This window comes from Haliotis cracherodii, unplaced genomic scaffold, assembly GCF_022045235.1.
Source record: "Haliotis cracherodii isolate W230 unplaced genomic scaffold, xgHalCrac1.p SCAF_8, whole genome shotgun sequence".
Lineage (NCBI taxonomy): Eukaryota > Metazoa > Mollusca > Gastropoda > Lepetellida > Haliotidae > Haliotis > Haliotis cracherodii.
Genome location: NW_027266341.1, coordinates 58,733,113 through 58,750,695, shown reverse-complemented (window position 1 = coordinate 58,750,695; position 17,583 = coordinate 58,733,113). Strand labels below are relative to the sequence as shown.

Here is a 17,583-nt window from a genome sequence, read left to right as displayed (position 1 = left end):
TTATAAAATTGAAATTCATATATATCATATTAATAGCTTTTAGCAAAAAGGAAACAAATAAAAAAATAAATATATCTCCAACATAGATCCCCTATCTTCCTGTGTTTCCATTGATGCAGCCAGCTGTGCTGGAAGGTGCGCCAATGGGAGCTAAATACTTCTGTTACTTCAAATACGCCTGAATATTTGAAAGAAAGCTTTTATATTCATACACTTTGTTGAGGATTGTCCTGCATTACTGAATAAACATGCATAATTCATTACATCTACTATTGAATAATTCTCCAATTTCAACTCGAATACACCTGTAATCACCTGCCCTCTACCTCATCTTGATAAGGTCATGCTAACATGGGTTTTCACCAAAAATAATAGGTTTTCATAGCTGGCGTGTAAACACTTTTTCTAATGGACTGGGGTATCAGGTTACACATGAGATAGGGCTCCTTTCATACACGGCCATCACAAGACCTGTGATGAGGCACATAAAGGCACAAAAATAAATCATGTCCCAAGAATGAAAACGCAAATTTAAAAAAAAATCAAATTAAGCCAAACATGCAATTTGAAGGTACCTGTTGTGAAAGTTGAAATGAGTCAGGCTCGTGATGCATGATTGTCTCCAAAGAACATAAATTGAAAAAAAAAAAAAAAAAATGAAAAAATAAAATAAATTCAGACGAACATGGAATCAAAATGTTCCTGTGAAAGTAGAAGTGAGTCATGCTTCCAGGAAAGGGGTAGGCGATGGTTGTTAGGCTAGGGGTGGGGTGGGATGGGGTTGGGAGCGGGGATGAAAGGCAGCGTGGGGGTGTAAGTCTTTGCGCAGCATTAATAATACATAATTAAGTTTAATGGTGGGATACCCACTCTCCTTCTCTCTGCTCTGCTGTCTGGGGCTCTATGGTATGAATAGGCCTGGATTTAGTGACAATTAATGTATCACCCTTCTACTTGTTATAAGGCCATAATAATGTATTGATCTCCATCTTCCTCGCTACCAAACACCCTGCCTCTTGTTATCTCATTGTCCCCGAGTACAAATGAACAACAATTGCTGCCTTTCTCTAATTCATTAAATACACCATGTCGTCCTACAACATTCATACTGGCGAATAACCTCGGCCTTGAACACTTTGTTGAAAAAAATAAATTTAAAAATAAAAAAACAAAAACAAACAACAACAATAATAAAAATGCCCCTCTCACATTTTTTATATATGTTGTCAAAATTCAATTTTATTGTGGCCTTATGAAGATGATTATGACCCAAGTCCTTCTTTGCCTCTACCGTCTATCTCTATGTCAATGCATTCACTTATCAATTTGGTCAGTGATGACACCAGACTTGTCTGTGAACTTTATGAACAATTAGGACTTTGCTCATACAGAAACATCACCACAATAACCTCTACAGCCTATGGGAAAATATCTGTTACACTGAGATCCCACTGTACACTGACAGAACTATGTGCCTTATATTGTGAGGTCCAAAACCCCACTCCAGTCATAATGAGTGTAAATAATCCTTGAGTGAAAAACAATGATTAAATCATGCTTACTGATTAGCCTCTAATACGTGTTATCAGGACCTTAGTGCTATGGTGTCGTGACTTCCTTAATTTGATTTAAGGCAGTGTTTTTCCCAACTGGTCCCTATGTGTGGATTGTTTGTTCGTTTGTTAAATGTCAACAATATTTCAGCTATATCACCGCAGCCTGTAAAAAAAATCAAGATTGGGGCAACAGCTTCCGCCATCAGGGTATGATGATAAACATATTAACCACTGAATATAACCAGCTGCATTTTTTTACCACTCATACACTTGACTTTCAGAAACTAGATCAATACCTATGTGCAAATCTCCATGGATGTGTTCATCAAACTAATTTGAGTGAGTGAGTGAGTGAGTGAGTGAGTGAGTGAGTTGGGTTTAATGCCGCTTTTAACAGTATTCCAGTTATATCGCGGCGTGTCAGCTTAATGTGGGAGGAAAGCTCGAAGTGATGCAGGTCTAAGACGTTTACCACTTCGGTGAAACCCACGAGCACGGGTATGGCGCTGACAAACCTAGAAACATAATCGGGGTGAACTGTGATTCGAACCCACAATCATAGGTTTCTGGCATGCTCAAGGGACACAACTCTGCACAGCGAATCGTGGCACCTTAGACGACTGGGCCACCCGTGCCCCCGAGTGAGTGAGTGAGTGAGTGAGTGAGTGAGTGAGTATGGTTTTATGCTGCTTTTAACAATATTCCAGCAATATCACAGCGGGGGACACAAGAAATAAGATTCACACATTGTACCCATGTCTTCGTCGTGATGAGCGAATGCTTAAACCACTAGGCTACCCAACTGCCCCATTCAAGCCTGCACCCCAAATCTAATTCGACAAAAGCCAGAGAGCAATACACAGTGAAACCTTGGTAATATGGAAAACCTCTTTTATGACCATCTTCATCTACATACACAAAAGAACACTAATTTATAACCGTGAATCGTCAAAGAGAATTGCACACCAGAACATTTTGATTGTAAACCATCCTGTCCAAATTATCCATGTTTCACTGTAAATGTTTTCAGACAATCGAGGATGTTTTTTTCTCATACTACAGTCCACCTGAGAACAAGTAAATCTGAATGAGCACCTTGAGATGAACACACCAATCCATCCTCCTCCATATCCTATAGTTTGGCTGTGTGACGTCTGTAATCACAGTCCCAGCCAAGTGAAGATGCTTAAGTGTTATTGATGAGATGGAGACAGATCTGGCCACATAACTACCTGACACACTAATGACCGGACACCATCAACCTGCCCCATGTCAACCACCTCCCCAGACAAGGCAATTCTACTGTGTTTCTATCTGGGACAGACAAGGCAATTCTACTGTGTTTCTATCTGGGACAGGCAAGGAAATTCTACTGTGTTTCTATCTGGGTCAGGCAAGGAAATTCTACTGTGTTTCTATCTGGGACAGGCAAGGAAATTCTACTGTGTTTCTATCTGGGACAGACAAGGAAATTCTACTGTGTTTCTATCTGGGACAGGCAAGGCAAATCTACTGTGTTTCTATCTGGGACAGAAAAGGCAATTCAATTTCTATTTCAATTCTGTTTCCATTTCAAACAGTCAGGTGTATCAGATTTCCTTGTTTGTGAGTAATTTGATTAATCAGTCTCATGTTACCTTATTAATGTGACAGCCAATGAATCCAGCTGGAGGTAATCATGAGGAAATCATTACAACTATGCAAGGATCAAGGCAAGTTTGTCCATGATTCATAACGTTGTTGACATGGGTGACAACTATTTCCTCCAGAAGGGACGACAGCATAAAGAACATAGTCTGCAGGGAATAAGCTGGTGTTTATTTACACAGTCAGTATCATTACACCTCTGCCACAGCAGTCTCTCATGGATCAGGTAAACCACTGGTTGACATAATGAACAATGTCCTCAGAGCATGATGACACACAGTCAGCCAGAACAATGTCCTCAGGCGTGATGACACACATTCAGCCAGAACAATGTCCTCAGGGCGTGATGACACACATTCAGCCAGAACAATGTCCTCAGGGCGTGATGATACACAGTCAGCCAGAACAATGTCCTCAGGGCGTGATGATACACATTCAGCTAGAACAATGTCCTGATGATACACATTCAGCCAGAACAATGTTCTCAGGGCGTGATGATACACATTCGGCCAGAACAATGTCCTGATGATACACATTCAGCCAGAATAATGTCCTCAGGGCGTGATGACACACATTCAGCCAGAACAATGTCCTCAGGGCGTGATGATACAGTCAGCCAGAACAATGTCCTCAGGTCGTGATGACACACAATCAGCCAGAACAATGTCCTGATGACACTTTCAGCCAGAATAATGTCCTCAGGGCATGATGACACAGTCAGCCAGAACAATGTTTTTAGGGGGTGATGACACACAATCAGCCAAGAACAATGTCCCGATGACACACAATCAGCCAGAACAATGTCCCAATGACACACAATCAGCCAGAACAATGTCCTCAGGACGTGATGACACACAATCAGCCAGAACAATGTCCCGATGACACACAATCAGCCAGAACAATGTCCTCAGGGCGTGATGACACACAATCAGCCAGAACAATGTCCTACTAATCCTCATTAGTCCTCACTGACTGCAAGCACATGTTATTGGGGACCTACTCAATGGTAATAAGTCATTACGTCAACGTACGGCACCAAAGATTTAATTCTGAAAGGGAGCAATATTTGAAAAACCTTCTGATGCAATAACTGATCAATAAATAAAAACAAAAACGTAAAAGAGTTAATTTGTCAAGGCACATGATGGATGATATAATTGTACAAAATCTGAATATAAAAAAGTTGCAATAAATTATAAGCAAGAAATATCTATTAAATTATGTTCTTCTCTGTGATGTCCAACAAGTCATTCTGCAATCAGTGGTGGCAGTGTAAAGAGGACTACACGACTCAGCCTTGGAAGAGCTGTCCACAAACTTCTTTTTGTATTTCACAATGCTATCCATAACTACCTTCCATTCAATATAACAATCCTAACAGTTATCTCCCCTATGTAGACCGCCTGATTTAAATAGACTACATTATTTTCCTCTCCTGTCATGGCATGTCTGCATTAAATCTGCCAATAGGGAATTGTGCGAGCACAAAATGCTCTGCTATTGTTGTTTTATGGTACTTCACAATAAACCAACCACCATAAATGCCATGAATATTGCAACAGTGTTACACACCAACAGCCAAACCTACTTGTGTGGGGACATAAAATCGAACTTCACAGCCTGTAGTATTTTGCAATGACTGACTATGGCCACAAGTAATGGAGTGGATATTGCATAACACTGAATGAGCAATTTTCCAGCTACTCTCATCTAGTTAATGACACATTTTTTGCATCACATCCAAGAAGCAGAGTTACAGCCTTATCAGTAGACTAACATCTAGTCTCTGAAATGAACTATTTTATAGAGAAAACTATTTTAAAAAATTTATAGTTATAAAATATAATAAAAAGGAGTCCAGAGACTAACATCTTGCCTCTGAAATAAACAATTTTATAGAAAAAAATAATAATTTAAATTATAGTAACAAAACATAATAAAAAGAAGCCCAGAGCCTTTCTTCATTTCCTGAAACTAAGGTAATCTAGACTTGCCAAATATAATAGACTTGCATGGGCTGTATTGGATATATTTGTTTCAGGGTCTACATGTCTTTATCACAGGAAGTGCCCAACGTAGCCTTGTCAGTCCAGGTAACCTAAACACCGACAGTGTTAGTGGCGATCAGACTTAATATATCACAGTACTCCAGACAGGTCAGTTGTAAGATGGTCTTCCTTGCTGATCCTATCTATTACAATCCAATGTATGTATCATCCACTCGAGGCCAATACTGCGATTACAATCCAATGTACGTACCACCTACTCGAGGCCAATACTGCTATTACAATCCAATGTACGTACCACCTACTCGAGGCCAATACTGCTATTACAATCCAATGTATCACCAACTCGAGGCCAATACTGCTATTACAATCCAATGTACGTACCACCAACTCGAGGCCAATACTGCTATTACAATCCAATGTATGTATCACCAACTCGAGGCCAATACTGCTATTACAATCCAGTGTATGTATCACCAACTCGAGGCCAATACTGCAATTACAATCCAATGTATGTATCACCCACTCGAGGCCAATACTGCTATTACAATCCAATGTATGTACCACCAACTCGAGGCCAATACTGCTATTACAATCCAATGTATGTATCACCCACTCGAGGCCAATACTGCTATTACAATCCAATGTATGTATCACCCACTCGAGGCCAATACTGCTATTACAATCCAATGTATGTATCACCCACTCGAGGCCAATACTGCTATTACAATCCAATGTATGTATCACCCACTCAAGGCCAATACTGCTATTACAATCCAATGTATGTATCACCAACTCAAGGCCAATACTGCTATTACAATCCAATATATGTATCACCCGCTCGAGGCCAATACTGCTATTACAATCCAATGTATGTATCACCCGCTCGAGGCCAATACTTCTATTACAATCCAATGTATGTATCACCCACTCGAGGCCAATACTGCTATTACAATCCAATGTATGTACCACCACCTCGAGGCCAATACTGCTATTACAATCCAATGTATGTATCACCCACTCGAGGCCAATACTGCTATTACAATCCAATGTATGTTTCATCCACTCGAGGCCAATACTGCAATTACAATCCAATGTATGTACCACCAACTCAAGGCCAGTACTGCTATTACAATCCAATGTATGTACCACCTACTCGTGGCCAGTACTGCTATTACAATCCAATGTATGTTTCACCCACTTGAGGCCAATACTGCTATTACAATCCAATGTATGTATCACCAACTCGAGGCAAATACTGCTATTACAATCCAGTGTATGTATCACCAACTCGAGGCCAATACTGCTATTACAATCCAATGTATGTATCACCCACTCGTGGCCAGTACTGCTATTACAATCCAATGTATGTTTCACCCACTTGAGGCCAATACTGCTATTACAATCCAATGTATGTATCACCAACTCGAGGCCAATACTGCTATTACAATCCAGTGTATGTATCACCAACTCGAGGCCAATACTGCAATTACAATCCAATGTATGTATCACCCACTCGAGGCCAATACTGCTATTATAATCCAATGTATGCATCACCAACTCAAGGCCAATACAGCTATTACAATCCAATGTATGTATCACCCACTCGAGGCCAATACTGCTATTACAATCCAATGTATGTATCACCTTCTCAAGGCCAATACTGCTATTACAATCCAATGTATGTATCACCCACTCGAGGCCAATACTGCTATTACAATCCAATGTATGTATCACCTTCTCAAGGCCAATACTGCTATTACAATCCAATGTATGTATCACCCACTCGAGGCCAATACTGCTATTACAATCCAATGTATGACAGGGTCACAACAAGTACCATCTTTTTACGTCTTTTGGTATGACGTGTCCAGGGACTGAACCCTGGACCTTCCACTCTCTGGGCGTACACCCTACCTATAGACCACGGAGGCAGATACTGCTGTAATACTGCTGTCTGTGATGTAACAACAACACTGACCCTCCTCTCACAGGGCTCTGTACCAAGCTTCACCTACCTGTGTAAGTGTAGTTAATGAGGGACACCATTGCATCCGGGTCCACATCCTTCATCTTGATCTCGGACATCGTAGCTTCCCTGACATCACTTGTGAACATCGCAGCAAAGTAGTCCGAGGCTGCGCTGAGGACGAGCCTGTGTGCCGGAATACGCTTTGTTCCGGCAATAAGGGTAACATCACACAGAGTGTTTTTGCTCACATAGTTCTCCATTTTTTTCATCATCCTCTCGGAATGGTTGATGGAGCGAAACTCGTCCCCAAACTCGTCCATTCTATTGCCCTGGAAGTTTGCATAGGTGTGGTGATGGTGAACCAGGTACCTGCAAAGGAAGGAAGACAGTCAGACTTACATGTCTAAAACACAAAACATTCACAAATGAAGGAAGTATTAATGTGGGTTTTTCCCTGTTGTCAAAAAAAGCCTAGGGCCACCAATTCCTCGTTGTTAATTCAAATGCTGATGCTGTCTTCCGACTCTGAGTGATCAGCTGTTTGGTAAAGTAACAATTCAAAAGGAGGCAAAAATAACATCTACTAGATTTGACTAGTTTTTTGACAGCTATTGTTAAAGCAATTTGTAAGCCAAATTAAATGGGATTTGTGCTTTTGGTCAAGTATATTTTACACATCATTCATAGTCTTGCTTTAATTTGTTCTAGTCTGGAGAAAGACCAGATGCATTCATTTCACTGAGATCATCTTAACACAAGGTATGGCTAGCTCAGTGATCCACAGTGTAAGCTGGATACAAATAATCTCAGATATACAAAACATGATTTGATCAGACAAACTCACAATACATGATATCAAGAATGAATTAACAGAACTGAATTCATTTCCTAACCAAGAAGAGCCCAGATTGCTGAAGCAAAAGCACCTCCCCACTGTAACCTGACACCTCTTGGAACAAGGGGAGATCACTCCCAACATTACATCACCACAGGTACCACACACAGCTAACACACTGACTCATTCTGAAACCGAGCAACACTTTAACCAGGACATCATCTTAAACTTCATAATCCTAGAGAGGAAATGTTTCAATGATGGTATCACACTGTATATGATGCATGTTTTTTTGCTTAGAGAATACACATATTTTCCCTATTACATACTCATGTCCTCAGCGTTGCTGACAACTATATATAGACTCTCTCCACACTACTGAGAACATGAGGCTTTAAATCTATACACACCAACACCTAACACACCTTGAAAAGCTTCTTCTGAATTCAGAATAAGCATAGACTCCCTATTATCTACATGATGGTATGAATAAAGTTTACATGCTACTAAACTGACACTTAGTCAATGAAAACATGTCTTTGAAATAGTTATAAGAACCTTTTCTCTTCTGCTGTTTTCATTTGTGGAATCAAGAAAACTATCAAAAACTAGACTTTGTTTAGTTTGATCTAGACTTGCCTAGGCTTTTCAGTAAATTATATATGTATATTCCTCTACTTCATTGCCAAATTTGAAAAAAAACTTTTGGAACTTTTGGATGACAATCAGTCAAACTGAACAGATGTGAAACTCTGCCCCCGAACAAGGAAATAACAAAGTGCATATACAGGAACCTTTGAACCAAGCTCCTCTCCTTTGTGCAAAAGAAATACCAATGAACCGTGTAAGGACTTCCTCAAAGAGAGTACAACATCCATTAACACAAATATCAGGTACTTATAAGCCAAGCATCAAATCATCTTCTAAACAAGGCCATCCAGAGCCATGACTAGGAGATCCCAAGTGTTGCCGAGAGGACATCCCAAGTACAGCTCTGTGATGATGTATCAGAGGTCATGTGACATGTGGTATGCGGTGATTAGAGACATCCTGTGAAGCCTTGTGGGAAGTGTCCTCCCTCAAAGCCGGAACCACGCTCGGCTCATATCCCGTTTACATCTGACCATGGAATTCAGATACAGGGTCCTAATCATATATTTTCTCCATATTCTCGCACACATAAAGGTTTGGACCAACAAATCATTATGATGAATCATTGTTTGCTGTAATGACAGACTGTATGAATAATGGAGGCAGTAAATATCACATCTGAATTGGTAATAAATCAGCAAGGCAATATTCAGAACACTACACAAACATTACTCAACAGTTACACTTGCAAATATTGTTAACAGAGTAATAAAGATGAATTATAACCCCCCAAAAAGTAAATATCTGATGTTTAATTTGCAAAGGTATCCAATGGAATGTCCGAAGAGAACCAAAGTTGATTCTGGAATACATGTAGACCTTGAAACAAGTTACCAGGCAGAAGAGCAGGAACTTAGGAAGCATCAGACTAGCACCAGAACAACCACTAGGGAGGGACGGTGTGAGAGAGGGTGTGAGGCAGCTAACAGATAGGGTGAGGGGTAGGTCTCATGGAGGGTGTGGACAAGCTTGTCGGGTCTCACCTTCTCTCATAGTCCAAGTGGAGTATATGCCAGTTCTGCATCTCATAACCTGGGCACTTGCAGTTGGCATTGTCCAAATCTTCGGTCTCGACCCGCTTTCTTGGGCGGGTGAGGTTTATTGAGAGATGAAGTGAAAGGGCAACTATGAGAGTGAGTGAGATGTGCGAGATTCCATTGAACCAGGCCTGTCCACATCTGTGCAGAATCAAGTGGAGGGTACAACTCAGGTGTCACTGGCACACTTCAGACAAAACCCAGGCAGACCTATAGGTGTCTGTGTGTAGGTAACAAGGAACCAGACAGCTAACTGCAAGTCTCATCCTGTAGGGATGAAACATAGACTAGAAAATGATCTTAGCTGCATCTATTGAGAGGATTGGGGATTCATACGTTCCCATCATTATTTGAACATATTATCAAGTTCTGCTGCAGAACAAATCATGAATTCATCAGGATTGACAGCATGTCACACTATCAAAAACTTGGTCAACGTTTTCTTTGACCAAGTTTTTATCAAAGTTTTGGATAGTGTAACAGGCTTAAGCCTATATTCCTGTTATGTCATCAGGTTATTTTATACCATATTTGCACTGAACAAAAAGTTCAGTTGTCACAGCTACAGCATTACGGCCTGTGACTTATGATTATATGAAGCCTGGTTCAGACAAACCAGTGACTGAGAGTGTGAGCTCTGATCCATGTTACTCTGGAAACTGACACACAAGGTGTGACCACAAGCAGGGAGAGAGAGGGGAAAGGTGGGCTCTCCGTCTACCCACCAATGCAGCAAAAAGATCTAATGCTGGAAATCACCACTCCCCGGTACCCGCGAAGATCCAGGTTAGAATAGGTCCTCAGCAATCCATGCTTGCTGTAAAAGGCAATTATGCTTCTCGCAAGAGACGACTAACGGGACTTGTGGTCAGGCTCGCTGACTTGGTTGATGCATGTCATTGTGTCCAAATTGCTTGGATCAATGCTCATGATGTCAATCACTGGATTGTCTGGTCCAGACACGATTATTTACATACCGCCATTATATAGCTGTATATAACAAACACCAGTCCCTGGTGCCAACACTAATAATTATCAATAATATTCCTTATTGATTTTCAAAGTTTTCAACAAGTAGTTCCCTGATGAAGTCCCAGTTGTAACCGATTTGCTCCCTGTGTTTGGGCCTGTGATGTTTGCCAGTATGCTGTAGCTGGTCCCCGGGGGCCAAGCCTGGCAGGGGGGTCAGCTAGTTATCACTTCAAGACAAGGAAGGGCTGCCAGCTGGCACAAAGGGTCATGTAACTGACACTAGGGGTTGTTGTTGCTCAGTGCCGGCAATGCCTATCATCCCTACTCCAGGCAGATACATGGCCCTGACACGCCAAACTGATAATTATCAATTTCAATAAACACATAACTACAGCGCGGCCAGCCCAGCATACAGTGCAAATAGTCTAAATCAACTGACTTTCACTCCGCAATAACATGCTAGTGTTAGTTTCTGGTGTGGGGTTCAGATCCTCGCATCAGTGTTTGTCCAGTTTGGATCTGTATGTGAGATATTACTGCCTGCTATGAGATCAATACCACACCGTGGCCAACCGGTTCAGGAAGCAAAACAGCTCTCTAACATCAAAGGTAAGCGAAAAGGAATCAATCTCAGACCGTAATAAAAACTTGCGAAAAGATCTCATAAAAAACAACGAAACTCTTCGGTTTGAGACATCAAACATAAAATCACTAATAACAAAAATTGAAATAACAAGATGCAACATGTGAAGGGTACATTCTGAATGGACTCCAAAGTAACCATCAGTGACTCCATAAACAGACTGGAGCCAATAATATAAAAAAATCACAAACTAAAAAATGCTTTTATCAAAAAAAGCAGCATTACATCTACACCATCTTCTGATTGTTGAATTAACTTATTTCTCCACACACATCCAGCTCCATATAATAAAATTCAATAGTTACCAACATGTCTTCTAATTGGGAAGAAAACTCAACCCTATCTTGGCAATAAAATCTTTACCATACAAACCCAGTAACATGACAGGAGAAGTACCCTGAAGTGCAGCATAAATTTGATAGGAAGACGTAAGCTTATGCCACCATCCAGGGCTAGTATATCACTCCAAGATAATGGGCTATATATACCGTCCGTGAGCTTTGTTCTCCCGCTTGATACATAGGACACCCGTAGCGGCTAATTATACAAGCAATTATCACATGCCAAGGGAGATAATTCTCGACATTTGCCGTAGTGTTTATTGCAAGTGATGGCTCTCCCAGGCACGACCCTCCAGAAGCTAATCATATCAGAAAGCTGGTAACCGAGTCTATCTGATGTATTTGTATGTATCAGTGCCTTTACCTACAGTTTTGAGTGTGGTTTTTACAGACTGATATACAACTAATTGACTCAGGAGTATTGGACGCCTAGATTGTAAAGTAAACTCTCACCACCAGGACAGCCACATGCTGAATTGAGATTTAAGAAGCCTCCTTTTGCTTCAGTGAAGATAGATTTACGCATTTAATTGCACCCTTTACAGGCCTGCAAATGCTAATACCACATAGCTGGCCGGATTCGTTAGATTCATGCCTACTTAAGCCACCCCAAAACACACAGGGACAGACTTCTGGAGATCCATCAGTACAAGACTCGTGAAACTCTAGAACCTAAAACATCTAGTTATAAACCATTAGTCCGAAATGAGCTGCAGATTAGTTGAATATGACCAGTGGTGTCTACCACTGACACAGTGAATGGTTGGTGTTGAGTGTATGAGTTATATTACAGCTCAGCTTGATATGGTGAAACCAATAAGCACTTTTGGGTCTCTCGGTGTTCATAATCAAGGCTGTCAGTTATCTGGGGTGCCAGATATCAGAACTCTCCTTCCCTCTGTTATACCTGGCTATGATGTTATAAAAGTATTGTATTTGAAGGAATTATCAATCAATAGTTAACACATTATCGGCATGTGAGAAATTAAACCCCGCCTTCGGCATCAGAAGCTAAAACATTGACTGGTATAGTCTACCCACCTCACTGGATAACAGTCACAAATCTCCCCAAGGCAAACATTAGTAACACTAAAGACAGGTACAATATTCAAAAGCTGGACATCATTAACAATCTATTAACCTTTAGAGACAAGTATCATTTCTCAAAATCCTCCTACTTTTTAAACACACAATCGTGTAATTGATCCCAGTAATTCAAAACATAAATACTCTTGTCCGCTATTTCTACTTATTATCATCTATTCTCAACCTTGTCATTTCTACAATCACATTTCCCTATTGAAAAGGCCCTGGACGTTACAGCCACACACAATATCATCCCGGCCAGATCCCAAAACTTACCTCCTTCATCCCTGAAAAGTTACCAGTTTGGAATGGCTACATAACCGTCCCTGTTACAGTGTAACGATGTGTATCCTCTGTAACGATCCCGAGACCTGTGGCTTTACAGGAGCTGGCTATCAGACTGACTGATCTGACAGGCCAACCTTGTCAACACAACAAGCCACTTGTACCTAGCACATACTCTGTGTGTAGCGGTTACAAAACTTCCTTTTAAATGTCACTGCTCAAGTGCCTTACAGCCTGATCCCCAGAACAAACATGATGTCACTGGGGATTGCGGCACGACCACTCCAATAACCACATCTCCCCTAAATGTCACTGGTGACACCCAGCCATATCATTTCAGAAATTGAATACATATTTGCAAATCTGCCCTGTTATATACATATCACTCTGGAAGCCACACAATGCATATGAATATCCATGACTTCATTTAAAGGGCAATGTAAACATTAAATATTTTTCTGAAGATATAGCTGTCAGCAATATCATACTACTCAAAAAAACGTTTCTATGGTAAATCAGTCATCCCTTGACATATTAACTCAACTGATATGAAACAGTGTAGTATATAATACTATTTGGTTAGCCTGAAATCAGTCTAAACACTAATCTGGAACAGGCAAAACTGTAGGGTTATTTCAGGGTTAATCTACAGGGTGCATCTCAGTAGGGAAGTCATTATGTAGCTAATTACCTTGTTTATTATTTTGCTGGAATATCATAAATTCTCTATTTACACGAGGAAACAGAATGCAGAGATTGTGATCAGCTGGGTGTGGTTTCATTGTCTACTCCTCACATTAAAATAAACGTTGTCGTCACTGTAAACCGAATTGGATATGTGATAAACCTTCTGTAATCCCAAACAAGTATTACTTATCTATAAATATCATAAACCTGTTTGTATGTCTTTATATAAGATAGATACATGATGAATCGCTAAGAGCCAAGAAGAGAGAGGCATGGTTTATTTCACGATAAAACATTGTTCTATCAGGACATCATTTCTGGAGATTTGAATATGCACCTGCAACTTGATGATGTCAAATATTGGATGGATGATGCTATTTTTTGGGAGGGAAGTGTCTAGTAAGTTGTTCCCCATAGATGTAGCTGGGCAACACAGATAAATGTAGTGGCCGAATGATCGCATCCAAAAAGGGGAAGACATATGACAATCGGTATTGGAGAAAAAGGTACAGATAATTGACGTGAGGATTGTGAGAATATGCGGGAAATAACATACTTAACCCACCTGTTCATAAAATGGACTTGTCCGACATTGCCGAGGACAGATTCTATTCAGGGAGTCATCAGTATTAAAAATAAGGTAACTATTACTAAAGCTTGCACATATTATTAACATCCTTGAAGAGGCTGTACATATAATGTTGATACCGCATAGGCAGCCCTGCAGTGTTTTCCTGTACAACAAACAACGACCACAAGTCGTGTATTTCTTTAATAAATGATAACAATGACTTCAGAATAAACTTTTCATGCCGACATGAACTAAATGCAACTCAATGATTACAAGTTCTGTGAAGGTTTTAGGTACAAGTACACAAGCACACAGTCCAAATAGGAACTAAATATACATACAAATATGTACAAACTGATTTACATATGACCATCACTTCCAGTTCATGATAACAGTTGTAAAGGAATGTGTACAACAGTCAGCCCAAGGGTATAGGTACAACAATGCCCATATACTGTGTGTTTACTCACATTACCCAGGAAACTACTGTAGACATTTAGGTAAACAGGAAAATACTTCAAGCGATTAATGAAATGATGTCAACATTGGTTCTATTTGCTATGTTATGTTTTGGCTTCAAACCCTATTACATTATGTAAACAAGTACCCACAGTCAACGTTAAATCTAATTATTGTTATTTAAAAGAATTTTGATGGATGTAATTTGGATCTACTTTGGGAAAAAAGAATATTGTCAAAGCTATTTGTGATCTTGCATGCCATATATAGACGCTCAAAGCACCATGGAGTTTGAACACAACCCTATATCATGAGAAAAAGCCATTTACCTAATTTGTTTTGTGTACCTATATTCATTATACACTGACCTGACGAAACTAATTAACTTACTTCTAGACATCAAACACAAAGTCCGTACCTATTAACCTTGTGCCTTGCAGTCAGGCATGCAAGCAACACATTGTTGGACCTGTGACCCCAACACCTTGACAGGCCAGTGCAGTAAGCCCACAGAGATAACTCCGCACTTTGTTGGACCTGTGATCCCCAACACCTTGACAGGCCAGTGCAGTAAGCTCACAGGGATAACTCCGCACTTTGTTGGACCTGTGATCCCCAACACCTTGACAGGCCAGTGCAGTAAGCTCACAGGGATAACTCCGCACATTGTTGGACCTGTGATCCCAACACCTTGACAGGCCAGTGCAGTAAGCTCACTGGGATAACTCCGCACATTGTTGGACCTGTGATCCCAACACCTTGACAGGCCAGTGCAGGCAGCTCACAGGGATAACTCAAGGTCAGTGTGATGGATCCTAAACGGCCCACTGACCCTCTGCCTTGGTTGCCTGTCAGGAAGTGGGTTGGGCTTAACATGGCTTTGACAGTATTCAGTTACATCATTGATGTCAGCTTAATGAGGGAGGAGTACCAGAAGTGATGATGGTCCTAGATATTTACAGCTTTCGTGAAACCCACACGCACAAATCTGGAAGCATAATCAGAGCGAGTCTTGGATTCAAACCCACGATCATAGGTTTTCTAGCATGCCTAAGGGACACAACTCTGCACAGCAAATATAGGCAGCTGATACATTACAGGGTATCATCATATTTGAGCTATCAGCCAACCTACCAACCTTCACCCTCTGTGCTATAAACTTTAGACTCCATCTGCCTGATCTTGCTTCTTGGCATCATTTTCAGTAGGTTTTACTGTTAATATGGCCCATTTCATCTGAGCTGACTCGGGCTTCGGACAAGTCGCTAATGTCAGATTGAGCCTTGAAACCATTCCTAATGACATGCCTTGGATACAGATGGACCTCACAATAAACAGCATAAGCTAATATATCCCACATCGACCACACAATAAACAGCATAAGCTAATATATCCCACATCGACCTCACAATAAACAGTATAAGCTAATATTTCCCACATCCACCCCACAATAAACAGTATAATTTAAAGCTAATATATCCCACACAGACCTCACACTAAACAGTATAAGCTAATATATCCCACATATGCCAGCAATGTTAGTACCCTAAGCTGAATCGGCTCTCATCTATCTATCTACATTTGACCCACGTGATCAGCCAAACATTTTATGGGCAGTTAACAAAGGGTCAAGCACCTCTTGTTATTGCCCTGAGAAGGAACTAGATATCACAAAGCGTGGCCATATACAGCCTACAATTCAGTCTGTCAGAAAGATTTTAAAGACATGCTTTGATTGACTAAGTGTTAGTCTAAATCTGTGTATACACTTCGCTTTTCCTCAAGCCATAGCAGCACTGGTCAATGCATTGACTGACCCATATGCAAGCAGTCATCAGGCCACTCATTAACCTACCTACATGCATTGATAACGCCACTCAGCAGATATGACAAGTAGGCCACACAGCTGGCAGATATGTGAATATAGGTAGACAATATATAGATGTCACCTAGCCAATATGGTAATAGCCCAGAATATCATCCTGCTGTAAGGACGCAGCTGTGCCCTCCTCTGTGATGCAGAATCAGCAGTCAACACCAGTACATGTCATTCCTATATACTGAGCAAAACAATACAAAGTAAGGGGTTATTCTTGTGTACTATGGAGATTTCCCAAGGAGCATCACCTGATGCTAGAATCCCACATATTCAATCTACGACTTCAGTACCTAGTCTGAAGATTGAGTCTAGGAACGTTTTGTTCAGTCTAGTATGCTCATCTAATAAAAGTCCATATATTCCTACTAAAGTCCATATATTCACACTGAAGTCCATATATTCACACTAAAGTCCATATATTCACACTAAAGTATACTGCCAAGAGACAATTTCGGCCTAGCAGACTAAGAAGCCCTTGGCACAGACTGCATATTTGACCTATTGGATCTGCCGATGAGTCTCCAAATAAAAGCATCTGCTGCTGATGTAGAACAGTGTTTGGAAGTATCTTTCTTCAGACCATGGTTATGTTACATTTTATTTATGTATAACACATCACATATAACACTCTGTACGATTGCTTGTTACTGTCAACTGCTTGATTTTGAAGAATGGAAAAACACCTGGGTATCATAGTTGAAACTAACAGCATCTTAGAGATTAGATGTATGCAAAATGGGACTGAGAGTATCCTAGAGATCTGATGTAGACAAAATGGGACTGAGAGCATCCTAGAGCTTTGATGTAGACAAAATGGACTAAAAGCATCTTAGAGATTAGAGATACACAAAATGAGACTATTCAAATAGCATCTTGGAGAATAGAGGCAGACAAAAAGAGGCAAAGAGCATCTTAATGATTAGATGTAGACAAAATAAAACTAATAACATCTTAGA

General features: G+C 40.5%; 1 protein-coding gene across 6 annotated transcripts in view; it reads right to left on the bottom strand.

The window, feature by feature from the left end:
- The window catches only part of LOC139450680 (kelch-like protein 5), a 182,761-nt gene that overhangs the window by 42,600 nt on the left and 122,578 nt on the right, over window positions 1–17,583 (bottom strand). For 5 of the 6 annotated variants that reach the window (XM_071232484.1, XM_071232480.1, XM_071232482.1 and 2 more), the window contains one exon: window positions 7,228–7,550. In XM_071232484.1, coding sequence (XP_071088585.1) covers window positions 7,228–7,501 — 274 coding nt within the window. In that variant the 5' untranslated portion in view covers window positions 7,502–7,550. Of the gene's footprint in view, window positions 1–7,227; window positions 7,551–13,022; window positions 13,181–17,583 lie in introns of those variants that run through there. The other variant, XM_071232483.1, reaches the window with a different exon arrangement.